We start from the raw sequence: 27,835 nt of genomic DNA, 5'->3' as shown, positions 1-27,835 counted from the left end.
GTTAAGATTTGTTTTGTATGTATTCAAGTATGTAGTCCTACATTTTTCTGGTCGTGTACTTTGGTTCACTCAGGAATGTCTTCAACTGTATTTGTTCATGTTGCGTGCACCCAGGTGTTATTTATGTGTGTCTATGAGATGTGTGTGTGTGTGTGTGTCTGTGTGTTAAGCGGCAGTATCGCCCTAACTGCTGGTGTATTAGAGGGACAGCTCTTTGATCTAGGGGCTGTGCCGGGCCTCAGTACTCGCTGTGCAGGGTGGTCTCCCATCATGCTCGGCTGATCACAGCCTCAGCCTCACTATTGGCTGCTTGGCAGGCCCTCCCATCAGCCTTGATGCTACACGCCTCTGACAACTTCATTAGCATAATTCGACCCTTTGCTATACTCGGCTTTGCCAGCGACAGGAAGCGAGCGCTGGTACAACTGGCACACAACCAGATTAGTCCAGGAAAGTCTCTTACACCAATAAAAAGGTAACACCAAGAGGAAAAAAGCCAAATAGACTCACACGTTAGATTGAAGGCAACAGTTAATAAGAAGATCATTTTTCAGCAACATTTTTCCCCCAGATCTAAAATTCACAAAGGCTCACAGTTTTTGTATTCTTGTGCTTTGTGCTGCAATGTTACATTCAGTGAGGGGCACTACACCCTTATTAACAGACTAATAGGATGATTTTTCTTTAATCTGATGATGGGACGACGAAAAAATGGGCAAAGAAAGAGGAATAAAATTTTAATATGTTGTCTCCAATTATATGCTATTCTGATGTAGTCAGTCTCTTCATCGTACTCTCTTTTGCTGTCTTTCACAAGCATTTTGCTTGCGAAAATATTTCCTGTATTGCTTGCTCTTCACACATTGGTCAACAATATGCACTATTTGAAGCTTAGATAAAGATGTGAGAGCATGAGAACACAGGGTGTAGGTGTATATGCGTGCATGTGCAATTTCTGCTGTTAGACTTTTGCTTAAATAGAAGAAGTATTGTTCTGTAATGTGATTCACAGGTGAGATCAGGAAAACATCAGGTTTTTGTTCTGTGTATAGTACACTGCTTTTAGGGTTCTGCATTGCTTAACAACTGCTACTGTATGAAGAACCTGCCTATTCATTTATGTCCTCTGTAATGGACATTTGTTTTTGGTCTTTATCTTTGGCTAAGTCCTGATGTACTAAATAGAAGACATCCTGGGCTTTCCATCGAGTTCTAATGTGTTTGGGTGGCTTTTTTTTTTCAGCTCCACAGAGGCAGGAAATCATAAAAAAAAGTTCAATAGGAAGGTTCTTTTTTCCTCAGTTCTCAGGAGGATATGCCACTTATTTTATTTCTCAACTTTCTCTTTTTGGAGCATGCTCCATTTTTTAAAATAAAGTAAATGTATAAATAAGAAATCGATAGATGTCCAATTCGATGGCTATGCTTGAAATATCAATATCAAAGCAAGAGCCTCTTACCTATGCTTGAGTTTCTAACCAGGAAAACTGATTGACGGTCGCTGATGGTCCATATCATCAATAGCTTTTCATCTTTTACAGGCATATTGACACATCTAGGACAAAGCTTTAAAATACCTCATTTGAAATGACAGTAATCTTATATCTGACTCCACTAATAAATCCTTGGTTGTATTCCTGTGAATACTAGCTTCTCAGAGTCCAGGCCATTCAAACTTGTGATTGCAGAGATTATGGAGTAAGCGTGCCTCTTTTCAGCTTTCAAGTAAATCCACCTGGCCAGCTGTTTGGACTCATTTCATGTCCAGGTTGCTGAACAAGACATCTACTTGTAATACTGAGGTTGGTAGCTGGTAAAGCAGGTAATCCAGGTTTACAACCATTGTAGCTCAGTGGTAGTTAGATGAACTACTGAACTCTGTCCCTGCAGCTGAAGATCAGCAGTGTAGCTAATTAGCTGGTCACCGGGATGAGAAAAAAAAAGAGAGACACCTCTCTCTTCTTCCCGCGTTCTGCTTTCACTTCTTTTTATCTCTCATTCATGAGCCCTTGGTGCTGCCCTTGGAATTGAGTATGTGAACTATTATTTTACACATCATAAGCAGAGTCTGGACTGGCATTATAAATCCATGCTACCGATTGCATAATGACCACATTAGTATACTAAAGTTGTATCAGAGGGAATGCGCTACGAAAAAGACGAGCAAAATATTGCTTCATAATTTTAAGACGCATTTTATTTAACCTGAATTCCAAGCGAGTCGTCAGTCGTCCAAGCGAGACTTTGACGACGACGACGATGATGAATCTTTAAAAATATACTATACTGCACTCTTTAAAATCATTTTGTCAATCAATACCTCAGCAATAATACGATCAGATTCAAACGCTTTTCGTTTTGGGGGGTTTTATACGTTATCGAAGACTACACCCATCACATATTAATGATACAGAGTATAGCACAGAAACTGATTACAAGTAATAGCTGAAAGCTATGCGTGTGTAATCCTAGGTTTTTTATTCAACTATTCTCTTAATCAAGAACACTGAAATGATGGAATATCCAACCAAGAAAGGAATGTGCTCTGGATTTTCAGGAAAAAAAAAAGATGGCTAGCTGGATGGCTGAGAGAGAAACTCAATCCTGTCTCCTGCTGAGGAAGAGACGGGTGCTGGCTGTCGACAGGCACACCACCTGACTACCACACAGCTACTGATTTGAAACGACAAGTCAAGAGAAGTCAGGAGTAAATAAGAGAGATCGACAGAGAGTGAAAAATAGAGAAAAAGAGAGAGAGGCGGATAATAGATTTGAGAGTGTTTTGGGGGAGTAAACAGATGGAGTAAACACAGCACGAGGGAAACCAGGGGACTCCCACCGAACCCGCTCAATGTGTCACTGACACTGCAGAGTAGAATCAACAAAGTGCTCTGAGGGCAACGCGCACGCATACACACACACAGCCTCCCACACAATCACACACAGTTCACCAATTGGCAGGATGCTGGGACCCATAGCTCCTATCCAGAGCAGTGACAGGCACATGGAGAACAAGCTGGCTGACAGCACATGACAACTCTTCAACTAGTGGAAAGGAACGAGGCATCTCCTACTCTACTTTCTGAGCAGCTTCAAGTACCGTCAATATACGCTGGTGAAAATAATGTAGTATTTTCTAATACAATGAATATATTTCATGTGAAATACAACTCTGTGTTGAGGAACAGCTACAATTTACTGTCTCTCATCTACTGGTTGTGCTCTGAACCTCATCCTAACACCCATCTGTATTGCTTCTCTCTTTCCAATTTCTTCCTTGCCCCCAGACCTGCTGGTATGCCCAAACTGTGCTGCTGTGTGCCAGCGTACCAACAGGCCTGTAGGCCTATCCAAGAGAGAGAAAGGGAGGAAGAGAGAAAGACGGAAGGTAGCCAATTAAGACTGGGTAATGGGAGGATAAATGTGTGTGTGTGTCTGTGTGTGTGTGTGCATGTGTGTGTGTCTAGTATGGGTGAATGCCTGACTTCAAGCGGCTTGCTCTTATGTGTGCATGTGTGCGATGCCACAGGCTGTGCACACAGCCAAACTTAATTTAGCAGGCCCAGGTTTTTAGCACATGCCTGAAGCTAGCCAGCAAACTATTGCTAGACCAGAAGGCCAGAAGTTAACAGGCACATTGCTCTCTTAAGCCCTTGAGATCTTGTTCCCACCCTAAGGGGTGAGAGAACTCATTTAGTCATTGATGACCATCACTGTTCACATCCTTGTGGTCATATTTTTTCATCAGGCACTTCATTAAATAAAGTATTATGGAGATACAACCCCACAAGAAGACCTTGACAATGCAAAAAGAACCATTGTCAAACTTCTGATACTGTTTGTGATTCTTCATGAAAATGACATTCCACGAGACTTTTACCTACATAGGGACTCAGATTTAAAGCCATGTAGCAGAAGCAGACGGCAAGATCCAACAGGCTTCTGTTTCCTACGTGTCCCAAGGAAAAAGCTGATAAGATATGCCACTTTGTTTATGTGTGTGTGTGTGTGTCGGTACATCGGGACTGAGATGGATGTGGATTTTCTTTCTTTTTTTTATGCAGTGGGGCATGCCCTCGACGCTGCTGTCACTGATTTTAAAAAACACACAGGCACAGCAAAAACTGAGGACGAAACACACACCTTGATCACTGAGGTGTATGGGAATTCACGCCTAGGGACTCAACACAACAAAACAGTGTTGGATTATGTCTGAGCCGCCAAAACAAACAAACATATGCCAAATGAGCTAAGCAAAAAGCCACCAAATTTCTACTCATCTGGCTCACATGCCGTTTGGCTACGGGATTCATAAATATTGCATAACTGCAACAGAGATCAATTACAAAGGATAGTGTTTGGATGGAGCCTAAAGAAAAACTCAATCAAAGCTAATCTAGAATGAGACATGTCTGAGTGTGTGTGCCTAAATGCATGCACCAGTGTGTGTTGTCTTATTCTAAAAGGTAACAGGCAGCCAGCTTTACAGAGCATGACCTAGAAAGTGAAACCACACGGCAAGGCACTAAATGTGTCATATGGGCTCAATCATTTTCTCTCTCTCTGTCTTCAGAGAAAGAGAGAGACAAAGACAGAGATAGAGAGACGGAGGAACAGGGAGAGAGAGGTCTTCTACCAGCCCGCTGCACTCAGAAGCTAATTAAGTCATTTGAAATAGCCACAGAGGGTACCTGTATGCAATCTAGCCAAGGCAAAGGGTTGATGAGGCTCTGTGAGGCCCCAGGCTAACTTCAAAAAGAAGGCAGAGGAAGGGAATGAAAGAAAAAAAGGAAAGGAGAAAGGAAGGGGGGAAAAAAGTGAAGTGGATTTTTTAATTGAAGCCCAACTTGAAGAAGAGCACGTGTGTCTCTGTCTCCTTATGTTTTGCAGCAGGAAAAAAGGTTAAGCATGCCCCCAGCAGAGTGTGTCTGCACATACAGACTCCCAATGGGGAGAAGGTGGGAAGATACAGGGATGGAGAGATGGAGGGGTGCAGGAGAAAGGCTCAAGATAATTGAGAGAGTTCACTGAGCGGCCAAGTCATAGAGTGTGAGCGAGCATGTGTCCATGAACTCCCTATCCCTCACTGGCATATTCAAAGACACACATACACACCTGTGTGTACATGCTCTGTCTCTTGCTAGACACATACTGTAGTGAATGGATACAATCACAGGCATACACACAGTTAATGGAAACTTACGGGCAGCAGTGGGAGTCGAGCATTAGTTTTGCCTCATTTCTACAACCACAGATGACAACATAAGAAATCCACAGCTCTGACTGAACAGAACACACATCTGAAGGTTTTGTGCCCTAACATCCATGCCCTCACCGGGGGCAAGCCTGGCAACACCAGTGACTGAATTGGGTCACACACACTCACACACATACAGTACATACACACATAGTATAGACTGCAGCACTGGCAGCGTGGTGATCACAGGAGAGGGCAAGCAGGGGGCTGAATGTAGAGTGATTGGACTATTCTAGGTCAGCTCTCCTGACAATGCACCACTGTCTCCTAATGTGGTGGGCTAAAGGATAACGGCTGCATTTGGCCTGAAATTACAGCTACACTTTCCAGAGAGCAGGAGTATCTGCTATGCATGCACATAGACACACGCACACGAAGACACACAGCACAGAACTTCAGACTGTCCAGAAGCACACATCTGTTTATACTGACCTATCACTGACACATGTAATCCAATATGAGACGATATTTCTTCATAAAATAGGTCATCACATATAGAGATTATTGGCTAGTTTGTCCACCAGAGAAGCTCCGACTCCACTGTAGCAAAATGATCATCTCTTTCTGCAACACGTAGCAGGACAATATTGCTGGAAAGTTAAAAACAATGACCGCTTAATTTGACCCTTTTCACTATAATGAACACACTGTAGGTATTTACTGTATATGAATAGAAACAATTGGCAACATGTGCAACATCATTTTTTCCACACCCTAAAAATAGGTAAAGGCTTGAACAGCATTGGTCAGGCTCTACTTAACAGTCAGAGCCAAAGGCATATTCTAAAACATGAAATGACAGATAACACAAGTACAATAGAGCATGCATAACCAAGACATGTGTATATATATCTGGGGTTAAAGAGGTTTAGAGCAACCTCAGGATCCCGGGAATTTAAATCACCTCTTGCTCTTTTTTTCTATCCCGGTCTAATAAAGCCGTGTGCAGGAGATCTCCTCTGCAGCCTATAGAGCGTGATCAGCCTGTGGACTTCAAAGAGGTTGCAACTAGGTCACCACAAGACACTGCAGTCAGCTAGAGTGCAGTCTCTGGCCTGAGACATCTCACTTCTCTCCCTCTCCCCCCTTTGCTCCATCCCTGTCTCCCTCACTCTGCTAATCACTCTCTCGCTCTCCGCTCTGCTAATAACTGCTTCTCACTCTCTTGCTCTTTCTCTCCCCCAGTACAATGATATCAGTCAAATTAAAATGGATTATGGCGCCTTTTTCTCTTGTCATTCCCTGGGGTTGTACAGCACCATGTCATGTTACTGTTACTATAATGTTATTTCTTTATCACTGTCCATCGTTGCTGGTGCTCAGCAGTTTAACAAATGTTTTAAGTTAGACAGCAAGCAAGAAAAATGGAGGAGCAGGGAGACGGCGAGAGAAGGCAGATGCAGGAAACGAGAGTGGAACACCAAGCTGAATGCAGAAACAGCCCAATCCTCCATGGTCTCACACTGCCATCCTGATCTGTCAAAGGCCAAAGAGACTGACTCCAAAGGCTACTTTTTGCAGTTTGGATTAAACAGCCACATAGGCAGCCCGAGAGGTGACCAGGAAATAAGAACCTTAGAAAGCAAAGAAAGAAATGAAAGAGGGAGGAAAACTCATGAGGGAGAGAGAAAGGGCGAGTGTGAAGAAGGTCAATATGAACAGAGAGCTGCAGGGCTGTTGCTACTCTGAACACTGAGCAAAACACAACTCTGTTAACATTAGAAAACTGCCACCAACATCTAACTTGGACAGATGGGAGAGGAAGCAAGAAGGGATTGCTGAACAACCGGGGAAGGTACACTTTCAATAATGCCTGAAGTTCAAGTTGCGAGCAGGAGGCAGCTGTCCTCGAGACTAAATATTTCTGTTTCATAGTCTGGTCCCTTACAGCAGATCTTAGTTTAGGTGGAGACATCAGTGGCACTTAACACACAGTGGATAGATGCAGAAATAGATGCAGTGGTTTAGTGAAAGGTGCAAACAAATAGAAAGTGCATAAGGAAAAGATTTTAGCATGACAACCTCTATTCTTCAACACAGCCTAAACTCTCTTAGACAAGCTTCCTTGTAATTTATTTAAGTAGTCTTCTGGAATAGTTCTTTAAAGATGATTATAGACACTCACTGTTGGACTTCCCTCCTCTCCACATATACTATATACCATAAACAATTTGGATTTTTGGATGCTTGTCACTTCTTCTTTAATCCACTTGTCAATTTTCCTCAATTGTTTTATGGACACACTGCACACCATGCCATGATAAGCCAAGCTTTCAGCTAATAGGTATCTGGAATCATCTTGTTGGTGTAAAAGTCAAGCTGTGTTATTTTTGGCAGCATTTTTTAGATTCAACTAAAGAAATCCGGGAAAAATTCATTTTTGCAACAGACTGCCAGCAAATGGTAAATGGTAAATGGCCTGTATTTATATAGCGCTTTACTAGTCCCTAAGGACCCCAAAGCGCTTTACACTTAACACACTGTTTGCTGCTACAGCTACACATGTTTCTTTTCCAACTATTTATTTATAAGTGACTTATGTATGTATGTATGTATGTATATATATGTATATATTGTACTATTCTTAGTTAGCGTATTGTCTGTCTTGTCTTAATGCTGGTTTAAAATGGAGCACTGTAACAAAAAATAATTTCCCCCAGGGATCAATAAAGTATTCTGATTCTGATTCTGATATCCAGTCATCCACCCATTCACACACACATTCACACACTGGTGATGGCAAGCTACATTGTAGCCACAGCCACCCTGGGGCGCACTGACAGAGGCGAGGCTGCCGGACACTGGCGCCACCGGGCCCTCTGACCACCACCAGTAGGCAATGGGTGAAGTGTCTTGCCCAAGGACACAACGACCGAGACTGTCCAAGCTGGGTCTCGAACCGGCAACCTATCCGATTACAAGGCGAACTCCCAACTCTTGAGCCACGATCGCAATAAAGTGTTTTTCTGTAGATGCAACACTGGTTCATCTCTGGAGTCATAGCTCAGTGCTAACTGGTAAAATACATACACAAACACACAAAAAAATCCTAGAATTCCAAAATGTCCATAGAAAAACCAAAAGCTGGAGAACTATTGCTCAAGCCTCTTTAAAAAAATAAGAAAGTCTGGCTGCTTGAAAGCATATAAAGCAGATTTTGAAAAAAATGAGGGATGGCTCAAGACTTTTGCACAATCCTGTATATCAATCACTGGCTACAAAAACTGTGCCTAAAAGATGCAGACTTGTGCAGCTAAAAACAGAGTTGGCACTACATATCACCTAGTGCACACATTAGAGGATTTCAGATTAGTCCAAACAACTCTCTCTAACAAAATGATACATTTTTAGACTTTAAACCAAGAGTGTATCTAATGCTTACTTATGTGTAATATGGATCTGTGTTTACAAGTAAGAATCACTGCAGATGCTTTTGTTTCCTTCAGTCAGCTGATAAAGAGCAAGACACCAGGGTTTTCCTGGAAACAAGCTACACTGTCCTCTCATAGCATCCCAACAGGATGTGGTCTTTTATTCCTTTTTCAATGTCTGCATTTGACTTGCCTACAGTATGGGTATATGTGTGTATGACTTTGTGTGTGTGTGTGTGTGTGTGTGTGTGTGTGTGTGTGTGTGTGTGTGTGTGTGTGTGTGTGTGTGTGTGTGTGCGTGTGTCTGTGTGTGTGCGTGTGTGTGTGTACTCTGTCACTGTGTTTCTGAGTGCATGCTGTTGTGTACTGTGTTGTGAGCTTAGGTTGACATTCGTTTGACTGACATCGGGGGCGACAGCAGCACAGTAGCATATGGTAACCGCCTGCTAACCGCTAAAACTTGACATTAGTGCAAACAAGTCAGCCAAGCGTACCATAGTGTGCTCCTAAGAGGGTTAAGAGATAGGCTGTCAACATACGGTGGGATAATAACACCTACTACGAGGACCATAATACTAGATAAAGGGGAGGGGGCCAGACCAAACACACAAGTTGGTGCCAATTCAGATGAAAATGTTGACAAGTTCCACCGTAAAGCAAGGAACAAATTCTAACAAACTGAAACATGTGTTGCGTGTTGTTGTGCGCTCAAATTCAGATCATGATCTCACCATTTTGTAGCATTACACATAACAGAAAGCCAAAGAGGAACTTTCATACAGAGATGAGTGTGTAGCCCAGCTAGAAAAAAAGAGCAGTGGAAAGTAGTTTTTTTTTTCATGTATAATGTAAAGAATTTAGTCATTTCTTTTTTCTTTTATGTTTAAAGGAAGATGTGGACCAATAAGATTATCTGTTGTCATTTAACTTGGCCAATTAGCAATGAGCTCCCAGTGACCCTTGCTGTTGACCTTGATCACATGATTTCCTGTGTTGCCATTTCGTTCCTGTTCATATAATGCCATGTGCCAGAGAAACTAATGTTCCCGAAGTCGAATCGCTAGGAGTTAAAAGCAAGTCTGCTGCAGTTGTTTTTGGTTGTTCAGAGTTTCACCCTGTCAACGGTCAGGTTTTTTTTGTTATCTGGTAAAAGGATGACTCGACAGACGGACCCAGTCTGAAGCAAGCCCCATCGAGGAGCAGTGATTCCACAGTTCCAGTTAACTGGATGGCGAGCCAACCCGAAATTGAAAAGGATTTGCCAAGGATTTATTGAAGCCAAAGTTTCGTTCCCATTGAAGCTTCAGATACCTGCAGGACTACGAACTTTCTTCCTTCATCGGAGTGTGGTAGGACAAACATTAAACAAACTGAACGGGCCCCAACGATCCATCAGTTATCAGACATTATCCACTCATATAATTGACTCAGAGAAAGCTGTATGCGCGCACTTTTATTTAGTTTGTTATTTTGGGGGAAATATTTTGTATTTTATTTTATTGTTTTTTCATTACATTGTTGCAGCTGCTGTGTGTCAAATATAACAAATTTGTGAACAGTATATTGTGGTGTGGTCTCTTCTTATTGGTGTTTATACCTTGGGCTCCTGCCGATCCTAGATCTTCTGATACTGGCTAGTGGGAGTTCGGTCATTCTTAATAATAATTCACAAGTTGGGTTACATAAGTGGCGAGCCAGCCAGGAGCCTAAGAATTTTTAAACATCAGTAATGAGAAATTGTGTCTGACATGGATTTTGTCCAGCGCTCAGGTGTAAAAATTCCCAATGCAGTTATTGTGAGTGGGATCACGAAATCAGAGAAAGATGAAGAAGTTTTAGAGTTTTTGAAAAAGTATGGTGGTGTTAAAACCCTTTTGCCAGTGGATGATGCTACCTCAGAGTTTCATCAAAACCTGATTGTTGAGTACTCAAGTGGCTCAGCTGTAGAAGCTTTAGAGCCTCTTATGCCATACAAGTATGTTGCAGAGGGTGAACCAAATGTCTCTTACTGTGTGAGGGCCTTGGCAAGCGTTTACACTGCTAAGGTGGGTGAAGGTGTCACGAAGTCATACTTGGCTGAATTAAAGGGCTTGGCTAAGCTCAGTGGCAAAACCTATGAGGAAGTATTGAAAGAGATGATATCACAAATCTGTGAGACAACTGAGAATACAGATGAGGCACCTTCTGTCTTACATGATAGCATTGTTGATGAGACACCAATACCACAGCCCCAGTTGCTTTCAGGTCCCTCAAGGGTAAGCAGTGACCAAGGTGTCTCAACTCCAGTTCCACCCTTGCGTGTACAGAAGCCTTCAATAGTGATTAGTGATGTAAATCCCCCTGAAGTTCAGAAGGTCGTTGTTGAGCATATTTTAAGGAAGGATGACATTGGATCACAGATCCATTCTTCAATGCGCATCCGTTCCTTCTCAGGGAAAACTCCCAGGCCTAACAATGAGACAGACTATGAGACTTGGCGCTCACACATTGAGCTGCTTTTAAGTGACCCCAGTATGACCCATCTGCAGGTGTCCAGGAAGATTTTAGAGAATTTGCTTCCACCTGCAGTTGATGTGGTGAAGTGCTTGAGTCCCAGCGCACCCCCAGTAGCCTATCTGCAGTTGCTCGATTCAGCCTTCGGCGCTGTAGAGGATGGTGAGGAGCTTTTTGCTCAGTTCATGAATACCCTTCAGGACCCAGGCGAGAAACCATCAGCTTTCCTCCATCGTTTACAGCTAGCACTAAATTTAGCAGTAAAAAGGGGGGGTATTCCACCTGATGATGTAGACAAACATCTCCTCAAGCAGTTTTGTAGGGGGTGTTGGGATAGTGGATTGCTCTCCAGTCTGCAACTTGAACACAAGAAAAACTGTCCACCGTCATTTTCAGAGCTCTTGCTAATGTTGCGTACCGAAGAAGATAGACAAGCTGCAAAGGTTGATAGGATGAAAAAGCACATTGGTTCATCAAAACGAGTATCTGTCCATGCTCAGAGTTCCTGTGTTTGTGCAGGCGTAAGAGAAAGCCCACAGTGTGGTCCGAAAGCTATTGAGGAACTTCAAAAGCAGATAGCTAGCTTGCAGAGTCAGCTAGCCTCATTTGCATCACAGGAAAAGCTAAGTGAGCGTGCCAACAAGAAACCGGTTAAAAAGACAACCTGTAAATCGAAAATGGACAACACACATCAAGAAGTGCATCGATTAGCCGGAGTAAAACAGACAGGCAGGCCCAGGCCTTGGTATTGTTTTCACTGTGGGGAAGATGGGCATATTGCCACTTCTTGTACAAACCCTGCAAATTCTGCACTAGTTATTGAAAAGAAGAAGCAGTTGGAGAGGAGGCAGCACGCGTGGGAAAGTCAAAGTTGTCCCAGCGACTCCAGTTCACCTTTAAACTAGATCCAGTCTCTGTTGTGGGACAGACAGAGGCTGAAGAACATGCGCAGCGTCCCACAGACGTAAAGATTGTCAGCAAAGCAGGCAAGTGTGTGGATCTAGAGCACTCCAGTAGTGAAAAGCAATCCTTCAGGCTTCCAAAGGGTCTGATTGGTACCAGGAGCACTGCTGAAGTGATAATTGAAGGTAAAACATTTAGTTGTCTGCTAGATACCGGCTCGCAAGTGACTACTATCCCCCAATCCTTTTATGAACAACACATGTCAGTGCAGGACATCAAGCCTCTCTATGACCTCTTGGAGGTTGAAGGGGCGAATGGACAGGCTGTACCTTATTTGGGCTACATTGAAACTACTGTCACTTTTCCAAAAGAATTTCTTGGTATGTCTATTGAGGTGCCCACATTAGCTCTCATAGTTCCTGACGTTCGAGCTACCTCAGGGTCCTACTTACTCATAGGGACAAATACACTTGATGTGTTGTATGACATTTATTGCAAAGCTAATCCAGGAGATCCCAAGACATTTCCTCACGGCTACAAAGCGGTCATTAAGGTGCTTGAACTCAGACACAATCAGTCTAACGTCAGTCACCATGGTGTTGTAAAACTGAAGGGCAGAATCTCTCAGGTTGTCCCAGCAGGGGCCACAGTGGTTTTGGAGGGTGTCTCTACTGCCAGCGGTCTTCAGCATGAACAATCAGTTGTTGTTGAGCAGCCTTCCAGTTCCTCTCTACCTGGTGGTCTGCTAGTGAACACTTGTCTGGTTGACCTGTCCAAACAACAACCCTTTAGGCTTCCAGTTGTGATTACCAACCAATCTGAACATGACATTGTCATTCCTGCTAAATGTCAAATTGCTGACATTAGCGCTTACCAATGTATTTTGTCAAAGGAGCAGAGTGTGGTTAACTTGCAAAAGGCAGATCTCACTCAAGAGGCCAATTGTAACTTCAACTTTGGAGAGTCCCCAATCCCTCCCGAGTGGAAGGGTCGTATCACACGACTCCTTAACAACATGCCAGATGTATTTGCGCAACATGACTTGGACTTTGGAAGAACCGACAAGGTGACTCACCACATCAAGCTCTCAGACGAGGCTCCTTTCAAACACCGTGCTCGTCCGCTACACCCTCAAGACATTGAGGCTGTCCGTAGGCACATTCAAGAGCTTCTTGATACAGGTGTAATCAGAGAGTCCGAGTCTCCCTTCTCTTCGCCCATTGTGGTAGTCCGTAAAAAGAATGGCCAGGTCCGGTTGTGCATAGACTACAGAAAACTCAACCTTCAGACAATAAAGGATGCTTACACGCTTCCTAAGCTTGAAGACACCTTCGCGGCTCTCTCTGGTTCCCAGTGGTTTTCTGTGCTTGACCTAAAGTCTGGATATTATCAAATCGAGGTAGATGAAGTGGATAAACCCAAGACGGCCTTTGTCTGCCCTTTGGGCTTCTGGGAATTTAACCGCATGCCGCAAGGCCTGACAAATGCGCCAAGCACATTCCAAAGATTAATGGAGAAGTGCATGGGGGATATGCATTTGAAAGAGGTGCTAGTTTTCCTCGACGACTTGATAGTGTTCTCAAAGACCCTGGAAGAACATGAAACAAGGTTGTTGGAGGTGCTCACTCGGTTGAGAGAGTTTGGATTAAAGTTATCACCTGAAAAGTGTGTGTTTTTCCAGACCTCAGTGCGGTACCTGGGACACATAGTGTCCAGAAATGGAGTTGAGACAGATCCAGAGAAAATCTCTGCCCTTCGTACTTGGCCAGTTCCTCAGACCCTCAGGGAATTGCGATCTTTTCTTGGGTTCGCTGGCTATTATCGAAGGTTCGTAAAAGACTATTCCAGCATTGTGAAGCCCCTCAATGATCTGACTCAGGGCTATCCTCAATCAACCAAAAGGGGTAGATCAAGAGACAGCCAAGAGCATTATCACCATCCCAAAGAGCCGTTTGGGAACCGTTGGACATCAGCTTGCCAGCAGGCATTTGAGTCAGTTATTGAAAAGCTGACAACTGCCCCTGTCCTAGGGTTCGCTGACCCTCAAAAGCCTTATGTGCTCCACACTGATGCTAGCACTACAGGCCTTGGTGCTGTCTTGTACCAGGAGCAGGAAGGGCAGTTACGTGTCATAGCCTATGCAAGCAGAGGGCTGTCGCATAGCGAGTCTCGATACCCAGCGCACAAATTAGAGTTTTTGGCGCTTAAGTGGTCAGTAACAGAAAAGTTTAGTGACTACCTATATGGGAATCACTTTACTGTTGTCACTGATAGCAATCCCTTGACGTACATATTGACGACTGCAAAACTTGATGCAACGAGCTACAGATGGCTCGCAGCTTTGTCTACGTTCACATTCAAGCTGCTGTATCGTCCTGGGAAGCAAAACTGGGATGCGGATGGGTTATCCCGTAGACCCCATTCTTAATAATAATTCACAAGTTGGGTTACAAGTGCCTCACACCTGACATTAACAAGACTCTCACATTGAAAACCCGATTAAATCTGAAGTACCTAGATCATCTCACCTGACTTTGACACGCCACTTCAGTATTTATAGTGAAATTTGACTTATCTTTGCTTTTCAAAAAACAGACTGCCACACATGTCAGTTTCTTGCATAATGGTTATATAGAAAGTGACAGTAAATATCCCATCTAGCTCGTTTCTTATCCTTGAGCAAGCTGACAACGCATTTTGAAAAGTAAGCTACAATGTGAGCAGTCTGCTGGTGATGCTCGCGTGTCTGTATTGCTCTCAGTCTCTGTAGCGCTTTTATGAATGAAAATGCACTGCATTTTCAAACCAGATCAAATGTGTCTCTGACTAATTCCAAAAGTGATATGGATAACTACAAACACGTGATTCCTTATGCATGTATTTTGTACATTTTAATGCCATGATACATGTTGATTTACTAAGTATGAGGACCAGAGACATGGCAAAAACAGCTGTCCTCCACTAACCCACTGAGCTGCAGAAGGCAAAAGAGCTGCAGACAAATCTGATCGCTGTTGCCGTATCTCGTCATTGCCTGTCTTTCTTCTTTAGCACATATCTCTTGAAACACTCAGACACCATTACTGCCATGATCTGATGTACTGAAATGCACATTTCACATGTAGGAAAATATCAGTCTCAGTCCAGCATCAGGCAAACGCAGGCAGCTGCACGACATTAACACACACACAGCTAAGCAAAGATAAAACCGCACTCTTACATAAATATTGGGGGGAAAACTGGTAGATATAATGCACGACACTCTGTGTTTATTGTAACGTTCAACTAAAGGGACAGCAGATAATTAAGTGGTGCATGTACCAGTTCGCAACTAGCTGAACCATTTTCTGCATGCTCTTTTTTCTGTCTCTCTAGTCTACGATTATCAAAAGACAAAATGTGATAAAAACGTAAACGTAGAAAAATACATTTTAAAAAAGCAACTCAACAAAAGATATTTCTCACCACTCGCAACAATCTACAAAAGCCCTCCTGCAGTATCTACTTTATTTCTAACCACAGAGTCAGCAATAACTAGAAACAAAAAGACTTTGCCTCTAGCCCTCAAGTACCCCACCGGACCCTGGAAACCCCTACTTAAACACTAAGTTTGCCTTCATTGATCAAAATATGGTGCCGACTGTCGAGGAGTATGACACAGGCACTTGTGAGCTTAGAGCAAGTTTCAGCTTTGATTCCGAGAGATTCTCAGTGAGCCTGAATCTCAGTCTGAATATGTGTTTTTATGATTGTTTGAGTGTTCTGTAGGTGTGTGCGGCGTAGTGAGAGCTACGAGCACAACACTGGCTCCTCTCAAAGCTCGATTTCTGCCTTTAAAGTACACCGCTGAGCACGTTTAACCTCTGCAAACCTAAGGTAAAATAAACAAGAGAGTGAAACAGCCTTTAAATGTATGTATGTGTACATGGATGAGTACATGCAATATAAATTGATACAACCGCATATGGATTTTAAAAAAGGTGCTACGGTCCAGCTGTGAATGTGGAGAATTTTTCGGTGCGTTTGTGACTTCCAGAGTACGGGAATATGTTTGCACTGGCAGTAGAAGAGTGTTCCCTGTGAGAGAGTGAAGAGGTATCCACCACACACTGCCTGGGGGCCTCTGGAAGAGAGACTAAACAAGACCTTCCCACTGGGACACACATACACAGCCTGAAGCTGCAAATGACCTACTACCCACCTCACGCACACACAGACATAAACACACTCAATCATGCACGTACACACTGAGACAAAGCCTTTTTGATAATATAATTTAATTTCAAGAGAAAAAAAATTGTCAACTATCAAACATAGCTTAATGAATACCTACAAATAATGTTTACAATTTGATAACAATTTCTTTCGCATTTCTTTCTTTTTCTTTCTAAGCTCATACCATAAGAGAACCTCGGCAACATGAGAGTGCCTTTATGAATAACGCTCTCATCCAAGTTAGGGATTTCTTCGGTTTATATCTAACATCTGTACATATTCAGTTTCTGCTGAAATTGCTCTGTTTGCAAAAGACAACATTGCAGCACAACACATGCCTTAAAGCTAAGAATTTCATCATATCTATTAGCAGCATTTCTTTGAGTTCAACTTATTGTGGAATAATTACATTTCTTTTAATTTAAAGGGAAGCAACAGAAAGTGGACACAATCCTGACAGATCCCTGCCCCGGCTTTTATGGCACGGGGGGGTTTTGCAGCTCTCACAATGACTGATCTAAAGTGCTAGGTTTAAAGTCACACTATTCAAATTGGATTATGCTTAGACGAGAAATCCTCTAATACAATTTGCATGTGCTATGTGTGCAAATCCTGAGGTACTAAATACAAAATAAGTGATCTCTGCACAGTAAAATTACCACAGTTAATTTACTTTAACACTGAAAGTGTTTAAATTAACACTTCCTGTGTTTATAGAGGCCAATCAACACTTATTAAGTCCAAAACATTTACAGTTGTTCCTTGAATTCTTGCTCTTAGCCCAAAAGTTAAATGTCATAATGTCACACACGTGTGTGAACGAGCTATTTAGCAGATTTACTTTGGGTGCAAATTACAAATGCCAGTTCTAGAAAATAGTAACTCCCACATGAAAATGTATTTTAAGAAGGGTTTCTCACATCTTAATACAACCCAAAGAGCATGTTCTACGCTAATGATTCAAACAAAACATTGATATGATCTTTTACCTGTGGTGCATGTTTATAAATGACCTTAAACCCACTGTAAACTGTCATTCTCATTCATCAATGTCTTGTGAAACAACGGTGGGTGTGTTTTCCTAGAGGAAGCCCGAGGATGAACATATCTTCTTTGTATCATTCTCTGACTAACAAATATAGGCTCCCCGCCAAGAGAAACTCAATGAGACCACAATCAATATACTGCTACAAGGTGTGCACACACTACACAGATACAGGATGATGTACGATTACCTGGAGCACATAACAATCAGCTGCGTGCTCATCCACCGTACACAAACACACACTCGCATGCAATTCACACACACATACATGCACACTACAAGGCACTTAATATGCAAATAATTTTTTTTTTTTTTACAACAGGGACACCGCTCCATTGTTCATCTGGACGAAAGGGGGAGCAGATAGATAGATAAATAGGTCTCTAGATATCTAGCTTGGACGTCAATTGATGAAATTTCTCATACGGCAGCAGCAGTGCTGTTAGGACAGGGAATACCACCACAAAATAATGTTTTCTCTCCCTCTGATCAATTTTTAATTTGGCCCGTGCAGCCGAGCCCTTGGCGGGCCAGGCCCCGGTAATTATGGTGGGTTATTGACAGCTGCCTTCCCGCGGGAGGCTATTTAAAAGAGGTTTAACCCCAGAGCAAGTCCAGGCCCCACACCCGCCTTTGAAGGTGTCAAGTGCATTGATCTGAGCTGCGGGATGCGCTGGGACCTTCCCACCTGGAGGTGTGTGTTGTTTGTGTGTGTGTGTGTGTGTGTGTGTGTTGCTTGCAGGGCAACTATTACAAGGCCACAGCAAGGCGGAGCATCTTTTGACCTCACACACACACAAACTGTCCTCTGGCTAAGGCTGGCTAGCTGGATAGATACCTGTCTGGCCTCTGTAACCACTTGATGCCCCAAGATAGACTGTGCACACACTATACATACAATGTTATCACTGAGCTACACACACACAAACAAGTTAACTCACAGCTTAGGGGGAATTAGAAGAACTAATGAGAGAGGAGGAAGAAGAATGGTGACTGCAGAGACAAGAGACAGAGAGATATCCTCTTAACACATGAGGCCATGACACAAGCCAGACAGATGATAGAGTGTGAGAGTGCGCAGCCAATTCTGAAGAAGACATCATCCAGCAAAAAAAAAAAAAGAAAAAAAGAGGGGGGGGGGGGGGGGGGGGGTCATGACAGAAATTAGAAGAGGATTCCTGTGTTTGAGTGTGTCTGCCTTCGCTGCCCCCTTTCAGCCTCCCATTGAAATTCTGGGCAGATACAAACCCCTAGGCTTTTGACACACTTTCGAAAACACCACACCCCCTCTTTCTTTCCAGAGAATCTCCAGTGTCGGGCCTGACTCACTATCAAGAGAGTTAGTGAGCGAGCAAGAGTGAGATGGAGACAAGGAAGGGGGGGCGACAGCGGCTATAGATCCGTTTTGTATGAGCAACTTTCAAATTAAATTGAGTCGTTCGTGAAGACCTTGCATAACGCTCGTGGTTCGTGTGGAGCTGTGTGCGCACATGCTAACAAACTGGAGGGTTGAGAGACTTGGTATTGTAAATGTATTAATTCATATGTAAATGATCTAAAAAGCAATGAGAAGGAGTTTAAATTCATAAACTATTTTCTCATGCTGAAGACTTCTGACAATCTGACAAAAACGTAAATTGAAACTCGGTGGCTGACAAAAGTTACAAGCATTCAGAAATACTAAAAAGGAAATTAGGTTTTGCAGGACCGCAGCAGAATACAGAAAATTTTAGAAGAAAATTTCTCTACTGGTAGCAACTAGTATCACCGGCAAAATGCAAAATGCAAAAAAAGGCAGCTGAATAAAAAGGATGAGGGAGAAAAAAGTTAGGAAGCGATGTAAAATAAAAGGATCAACTTTGCTGCATCTTGATCGTACAATACCAAACAGCTACAACCTCAAAACAGGATTCATGTACATTGTTTTTATATGGATGCAAACTAGTTGAAAGTCCTACTCCTAACTCCAACACCTACCATATAACTTATGATCCCACCTTTCAATATTCAATATCCCTCCTCCCTCAAATATTCCGACTGTAACCTCACAGTCTAAACTCTCTTTCCCACCTCCTCATCCCCTCCAAACCCCATGGCACGCACCCTACACCTCCACCATCTCAGTCTCAGGATGCAGAGCATTGACAGGGCCAGAAGGTAATGATACAGCTGCCATGATGCAACAAGCAGACCTGTCGACTGTCAGGAATTGAAATCATGAAGGAATAAGCTGTCATTAAGAGGCCCTCTCCCCGTAGTGGAGCTGTCAGATGCCTGCCTTCTGCCTACTCTCTCTCTATACTCCCGTCTCTCCTCTGCCAGTCCCAACCCATTTGCAGTCACTCCCTCGTCTTCCTCTTATTTCTCTCTTTCTGCATCAATCCTTTCCACACTCCTCTCCTTCTTTCCACTTCTGCCCTCTTCCAACCAATCATAACCTGTTTCCCTTTCTGCACCCCACACCCCATCAACTCGGCTTTTTCTCAGATTCCTCTTTTCCACCTCTTCCACCACTTTGTGTTTGTTGCTGGAGCAACCTTTTCTCCTTCTCCTCTCACCTGTCATTTTACTTCTACACTTTGGGAATAGCATCACTTAGATGTGCACACATGCACATAAAGACAACATGCATGAGGCCTACACAGATGGCACAAAAATTTTCCCTCAACCCAGCATTAATGTGCACTGCGCCAAATAGTCCCGAGTATACCCTGCATCCAAGTGTGATGTGTTTGCGTCTATGTATGTGTGCTTTCTCTGTGTGCACGTGTCTATGTGACTTGTATTTAATGTATATGTTTTTGCCAGGTTATTAATGTGTCACCATCATACAGCAGCGTGAACAAGACATGGGATGAATATGGGAGAAAGAGACAGGTGATGGGAAGTAAATTGCGGCGTAAGAGACAGACTGCCCTGAGATTCACCCAACAATGTGATTGTGTGTGCATGTGTGTATGCGTGTGTGTTGCGTGAAGGGGCTGATTAACTAGCCCAATCAGCAATTTTTCCTACAATCGCCTGATTGGCAGAGGTGATCCCATCGGAAGAGAGGAAAAGCTGACTCGAGCTTCTGAGGAACATGGCGAAGAATTCCAGAGTGTGCTCGCACTACATCCACACACATTACAACAGCGCTGTGAATTAACAGTTTTATCCGTATGTGCGTGTGAGTAGTGATTCTGTGTTTTGCCAAGCCACAAGCTCCCCCAGATTTCCTTGAATGCACTCTAGTTGACCCTTTGCTGCAGGCTTTGAATTTCCAATCAGTTTCCCATGAGTAACATCACATGAGCTACACTCGAGACAACAGATTGTTCCCACAAAACGGACCCTAATCTAAACATAATTAAAAATTATACTGAGAAAATGTGACATTCTGACCCAAAACCACACTTAACAAAGTTATAAATAAAATAATGGCATGTGTGTTGCTTTCACACAGTCACACAGAATAAGCCTGTTCTAATGAACAGTTTAAGTCCAGACACCTATTTTTTTTTAGGTCTGCACTCCTGATGATGGGTTGGTTACTTTCACACAGCTCATTTTCAATTAAATGACTTTAATTAAGTGGATATATACGCTATTTTCTTTGATTGTTTTGTCAAAATCAATCAGTCAATCAACACGATTCCTTAATTTTCCAAAATGACTTCTGACAAGTCAGGAGCATTGTGTTTAGCAGCAGAACATATCCGGTAGGTAGACAGAGCAACATTTGATAGCCACAGATTAAACTGCTGACAAATAACATAGAAGCAGATGTAGTAAGGAAAGATTTGGACTGCAACCCAACATAAACACGTGTAGCAACAACTTCACAAACAGTCATCTCTTTTGCCCAGGGAGGGATAGGGGCTACTTGTCAGGTTTCAGATCTCACCTAGTCATCACAATTTTTGCTGTACCTCTCTTCCCACATGTTTGGATTAAGAAGTCCCCTTGGCCGACCAATTAGGCATTCATTATAAATACTGACACAGAAGATAAATTTAAAATAACGTATTACTCATGTCATGTCGCTGTGAGTGTTTGTCTTTGTGCTGGTTTACTGGGGAAAGGCTGTATCTTTAAAGAGTAAGATGGGATTCATCTGTCATTATGATGAATTAGTAGTTTGCACAGGTATGTGAGCTAGCCAGATAAAATGTTTAAGGGGAAGCGCATAAAAGGGGAGTAATAACATCATACAATTACATGTCAAATACCTGATATAATATGGCCTGTGTATGCTCAAAGAAATATTGATACCACTACGTATTATTAAATAAACGTGGGTGCCTTTTTATAACGTTGGCTGGTAGTGTAGGGTAGCTACGGAGTTTCTCCTTCTGTGCTGGAGGCAGAAAAAAAAACATTTCAATTCATATCCCTTTTTAATTTTTCCTCTCACCTCAGTACGTGCTTTCATGCAAAACTCTTACAATAAATATAAAGTAAAATCTAAAATAAAATCATACAGTACATACTGTAAGACCAAAAAGGGAAATGACAAATCTTATCAAATTTGTAAAGTTGACACCAAAATCGCGATAAAGTGAGTCTTTTTTGAAGATGGTACAGTAGCTGTAACTCCGGTACATAAGACATCGAGAGACACTGTGTGGTATAACATAATATAGTACAAACATGTCCATAATGGATGCCAGCAGCATGAATTGACTGTAAATGTGTGTGGCTTTTTCTCCAGTGCGCTCACAGTACAAGGCCCTTGTGCAGTAAATGTCTGGATGATGATTTGTCAGGGTGCAAGAACACGATTTCTTGTTTACTATGATGAATGGGCAACACTCGCACCACACACACACCATGTTCTCTATATTGAAGCTGTCACTTTGGCTCTCCACAGCACAACCCTGCCTTCTCCAACTGTAACACCAGCCGGGGTAACTGTATTAGACAGTCTAGGGGTACCTGATTCATCCGTTAGCGCACATGGACACACATGCGCTACTCTAACTTCTCCAGTTGTTGTGCACAATAGGAGAGGGATTTACACAGCAGCGTTTTTATGTTAATCAGATGGGCAAAACGAAGGAAGGCGGGAGAAAGAATCTAGTCTGTGTCATCTGGAAGAGTAGGTCATTATACATGAAGTGGTAGTGAGGATAGAGAAGCGGGTGAAAATAATTAGACAGAAAGAGGTACCTTTTGGTTGCTGACACATACATTTGTGAAGCAGCCTGTGAGCTGGTTTAGGCATGCACACAATAACATGCCTCACTCTTTTCACATTATATATCAAACACGCATTCCCAATTTGGCAGTCTGTTTAAGCTGCTGATTTTTACCATCTCTCCCTCTCGAATAAGTGCTGCTGTTCCCTTGCATCGCTGTCTGCTGTTTCAACCAGTCCCCCCAGCATCCACCATTAGGTTTCTAGAAATTCAATTTAATTCCATTTTATTTGTATAGCACTAAATCACAACAGTCACCTCAGGCACTTTAAATTGTAAGGCAAAACCCCCAAAATAATAGTGAAAACCTCAACAATCAGATGACCCCCTACAAGCAAGCACTTGGCGTAACCTCCAGTTTTTATGTGCACCTGTAAAACTAAAAGGCTAGAAACTCTACATTGTTCCCTCTCGCATCACAGTCATCCATGAACACATGAACGCTACACAAGAATTCTGTGAAAAGGAAAAGTGAAGAAAGTCTTTCGGTTTATTAACAATACAAATGAAGCCAAAATTCAGTGCGTGATATCATTTGATGGTAGGAGTTTGCACCTGTGACTGTATGCCTGCTCATTATTTGCCTCTGTGATCATATGAAATGTGAAATGTTCAAAGTGTTCAGCATCATAATTTCTCTTATGACCCCAGGGCGAAGTTTTGTTTTCTTTTCCTACGCTTGCGTAAGCTGTACAATGAAGTTAAACTGAAGTGAGTCGATACAGTAAATCAAGAGTCTAAACTAATAAACCAAAAAGCATGCCTGCAATCCCATTCCAACACCGAGTGAAGTACATAACATCTAAAATATGATTCCACACTGAGTCTAACTTTGCCACAACTGCTCAACAGCCCCAAACATTCAGGCCTGTGTTTCAAATAAACTGTGTGCTGCACCCATCACACCAAAATCGTACAAGTCCTACAAAAACCACCAAACCAAAGCTGACTCCCAGTTTTGCAAAATAAGGGGGGAAAAGAAAAAAGAAACAGGTCACAGACCAGAACATTCGTTCAACAGATAATAAAATAGCTTGAAATTCTTTGTTGTGACCTCTACCTGCATGGCTCTTTCAATGAAGGGGATCTGTGTCCCTGAGTTCAAGTCCTGGTTGATGATTAGCCTACGGGCCCACTGACCAGCCCGCACCACACCACTGCCCTGAATCAGCACCAGCAGCTTAGATGGGTTGGATAAGGCATCTGGGCTGAGGTAGATAAAACCGGTGGGTTCATCTTCTGTGGCATCCACCTGAACGTCCAGAAAAATACGGGTTACCACGTGTCAGCGAAATGTAATTCATTTCAAATACAATGCTTTAAAACAGTCTTGTTGTGATTTTATATGTACATCTCTGAATTCTATTGCTTTAGAGGAAAAAAAACACCTGAAAAAAAAAAAGATATTTTCCATATGTAAAGTGCATGAGTTCTCTTGTGTGTACTCTAAAAAAGCTCACATGCATCAATACATTAACCACTCAGATAACAGTCCTTATAACAGAGAGTAAAACAGAGAGAGAGAGAAAGTGTGTGCCGTTGTGCTCCACATCCAGTGCTTCTTTGCATCCTTCCCAAGTATGCCTAGAATAACCGCTAAGGAGACAAACACTGTCCATAAAAGCCATGGGTGGCAGCTGCAAGAACTTAATCCAAACAGACAAAGGGAGCCAAGTGGGGGAGAAAATCTTACCCTTTATTCTCTTGTGCGCCCTCATTCCTTCTCCCTATACTTGGCTTCGGTTAATCTTCTTAAAATCTGCGGTCACAAGTTCAATGCCATGCAGGTGGACGGACCCACCACCAACACACACACACGCCGCATACGTGTGGGCGGGTGGGCAGCAGAAAAGCATAACAGAGCAATTTTCCAGGGGAATAATGAGATAAATAGGCCAGGCAGATAAACCAGTAAAAGTGTATGGGGGCTAATGAAAGGCGCTGACTCTGGCTAGGTGATTTATGGACACTGTTAGTGCTGGAGCTAACTTTGGCATGTTTCTAAACACTGGCGCTGCCTAACATCCCCATAAACGCGCACTGAAAAATGATCACTACTTTTATACACAGAAAAAAAGAGCAGGAATGGCGAGGTAAAGGGGGGGAAAAAAGAGACAAACATGCTTCCAACAACAAATAAAAGGAATTAAGTGTGCGTTCTGAGCCTGGATGAGCTGGGCAAAGAATAACTCCACGATGGCAGAAGAGAAAGTCCCCTTCAGCGCAATTGAATGCAAAACAGATTAAGCATCAGCATGCTGCGCCTCTGTGCCTTTGAAATGAAACGTCACAATACAGTTAATTTGTTGAGGAGACACTTTTGCACAAAGGATGTGGGCAGAGGAGGAGGGTAAGAAAGACAGGGAGTAAGAGAGAAACTGAGTGAGATAGAAAAAGAAAGACAAAGAATGAATTGGGAGAGCTGACTCCTCACAATCCCCTTTTCTTTAGTTTTTTAAACAGAACACTCAATATCATAATCACACTCTGAAGCCTAAGCATTTACGTCCATTTTAATATTTAATACTCCCTTTAATCTTCAATGGCATAAATCAAAGAAGAAAATGCCTCCTTTCAGTATGGGTACTTACTGGCAGGATTTCTTTAGTCATGTTGCACTTTTTCTCCAACAGCTCATAAACATACTGAGTGATGATCTGCAGAGGAAAAAAAGACACAGAAAACACACAGTGAGACGTTACACTGATAATACAGTCTTAAAGCAATTAATAATTTTATATTGCTGTTGATACAAATCCATCCCACAAAAGTCAACTAAACTGTGTGCATGTGTGAGCAAGTAATAGCACCCACTGTCAAGCTTACAAACAGAATAAAAAATACTATTCACAGCCCTCGTTTGCCCTCTGGTCTGTGTGTGTGTGTGTGTGTGTGTGTGTGTGTGTGTGTGTGTGTGTGTGTGTGTGTGTGTGTGTGAGCACGAGCAACTTGAAAGGGTCTGGATTGTACTATGTGTAGTGTGTGTACGTGTGTGCGAATCACAGTGTAGTGAGAGTGTTGAGGTTGTAAGTGCCAGGAGAGGAAATCTCCTGTACAAGCGAAGGGCTGATGTAAGTTATGTTTATCCCCGCAGCCACAGCACTAAAGAACCTTATATACCGAGTCATTCCAACCCCGGGCCAAGCCTTTCATGGTTCAGTGACATTAACAACGTTCTTTTCCATTTTCCTTTTTTTTTTTTCTTCTTCTCCCCCTGTCCTGCTCAGCTGAGAACACAGAGAAGCACTCGGAACAGATTTCAATTTTTGATCAGGTGTGAGAGAGAGACAGAGGAGTTAACAGTGATAATAGATGGCAAGGCACGCCACCGCTAGCAGTAAGATGTAGTAGAGCTATTGACGCTGTTATGATGTCTCAACGCATGCTATGACAAACTCTCTGTCCTGTACATGTCACAACAATTGTGTTTGGTTGATGGACCACAGAGGGAGCTGCTGCTGCTATGGAGGCTCACATTGGTTTGTTTTAGAAGTGTTAGTCTTACTAAATCAGGAAACCAAAGGCCAGCCGAGGTGCCACAGCTACGCAGCGCGCCCGAGCTTGAGTCATGCTGAACCCATCGACCCCCAAACACAAACAAGCAACAACCAGACACTGTTATGTCTCGCCGCACGGAGCGGGATGATGCCCAAATGACATTAATGTGTGGAAAGGAGAAAACCTGCGCTGAGACTTAAAAAACACCAGAAAGCAGACATGCACACAACAAGCGGAACAGGGATTGGTCATTGCATCTTTTACTAAATGAAATGTTTGGTTAACAAGTTAAAAAAATATATATCCATTTATAAATCCAAACAATGTCAAATCATACAAATTGACCTTCACAAGCTGCCAGTGTTTTGCAGAACCCAGCAAACTTCCTGTGTGTACTAATGAAATTACTTATTTAGAGAAGGGAAAGGATCGCTGCTCAGTGCTACAATGCCAAGTGCAAAAATGTTCTGAATCAGTACAGAGAAATTAGAAGAAAAGCAAACAAACAAACAAACAACAGTAACGCAACATTTAAGGGACATGAGGTGTTCAGCTTTTGCAACTTTTGGCACAAAAATAAACAAATAAATAAATATTCTTTAATTCTTTAGACCACATTTCATTGTTTTATGTCAACCATGGAACAATGAAATTATGCAGATCTCTAAAATTGCATGTACCAAACTTACTTAATAGATCTTTGGAACAGCAAGGTCAAATGCAAATTACGAACTCACAAATAAATAAATAATACAAAGAGCAGCTTTCGCGTCAAACATGAATTTAATGATAATCACAAAACTGTAACGTTATACCCAAAATAAACTCAGTGCTAACGTAGGATACTCCTTAAAGAGCAAAACACAAGAATTACATTATGAATCAGACACATATTGGCCTTATGCCAGCCAATCAAAGGCCAGCAGACAGACCAAATGAAATCATTGATTCTACCATTTGACCCTATGGGAGGGTGGTGGTAGAGGAGCTAAAACAAGCCCACCTCACCCCCACAGAACCTCACAGCTAATTCACTAAAATGTCAGCTGGTCTGATGAAGACTAAAATGATTCTGGGCCTCAGTATGCTAGTGCTTAATGACATCAATAAGCTTCACAGGAAATTTCATTTGCAGCATGTTATTTGTTCTGTGCCTCAGGTGGCTCAAGAAACATCTGATATAAAATAAGAAGAGAGAGTGATGGGGAATAGGGAAAGGAGAAAAAATGTGTGTGCGGGGAAATGCAAGAGTTTCACTGCATGAATATGTTTCCACTCATAAAAGATAATGTAGATTATAAATAGGAAAATAATATTCAATGGACTGCTGGGTCATCGTATCAATTCTCTTTAGTTTATAATGTCAAGATCCAATAAGAGCTAAAGAGGGACAGTGCCACCACACAACATCCGAATTCCTTAGTAACAATGGCACAGACTGGATACACACTGAAACACGCACATACACAGGCAACCTACTTCTGTGCCGGCCTCCGAGGACTACGTCTCAGCAGCTGATCAGTACAATAAGAGAGGCCTCTTTGTCACCTAATTACCAATGTGTATTAGTGCTTTAATGAAAATGCCTGCAGGATGCAACTCTGAGTGTCTACATTGTCAGCATCAGACGATAAGACAAGCACGAGGAACTGATTTGGCAAGTAATATTAAGACACACAAAGAGAGGGGAAGCAAGGGAATGAGATGGAGAAACACAGAAGCATGTTTATGGGAGTGAAATCAATAGGTTTCACTGCCACAAATGCTACCATGATCTTTTTATCTGCAATTCGCTTGTATTATCAGGCTAACAAGACACAGGCACAGCATTATTTTAAATGTCAGCGCAGGTTTAAATTACATTAGTTTAGAC

The 27,835-nt window shown here is 42.5% G+C and overlaps 1 protein-coding gene across 1 annotated transcript in view; it reads right to left on the bottom strand.

The window, feature by feature from the left end:
* Nucleotides 1-27,835, bottom strand: part of arb2a (ARB2 cotranscriptional regulator A) — a 169,296-nt gene that overhangs the window by 125,814 nt on the left and 15,647 nt on the right. The window contains exons 5-6 of the mRNA XM_085368137.1: nt 25,056-25,121; nt 23,525-23,716 (exon numbers count right to left, since the gene is read on the bottom strand). Coding sequence (XP_085224263.1) covers nt 23,525-23,716; nt 25,056-25,121 — 258 coding nt within the window. The remainder of the gene's footprint in view (nt 1-23,524; nt 23,717-25,055; nt 25,122-27,835) is intronic.

The sequence above is a fragment of the Diplotaxodon limnothrissa genome, linkage group LG12, assembly GCF_057381915.1.
Source record: "Diplotaxodon limnothrissa isolate DT_005_m linkage group LG12, D_limnothrissa_male_GT1.1, whole genome shotgun sequence".
Classification (NCBI taxonomy): Eukaryota; Metazoa; Chordata; class Actinopteri; order Cichliformes; family Cichlidae; genus Diplotaxodon; species Diplotaxodon limnothrissa.
This window is presented reverse-complemented; position numbering and strand designations above follow the sequence as displayed.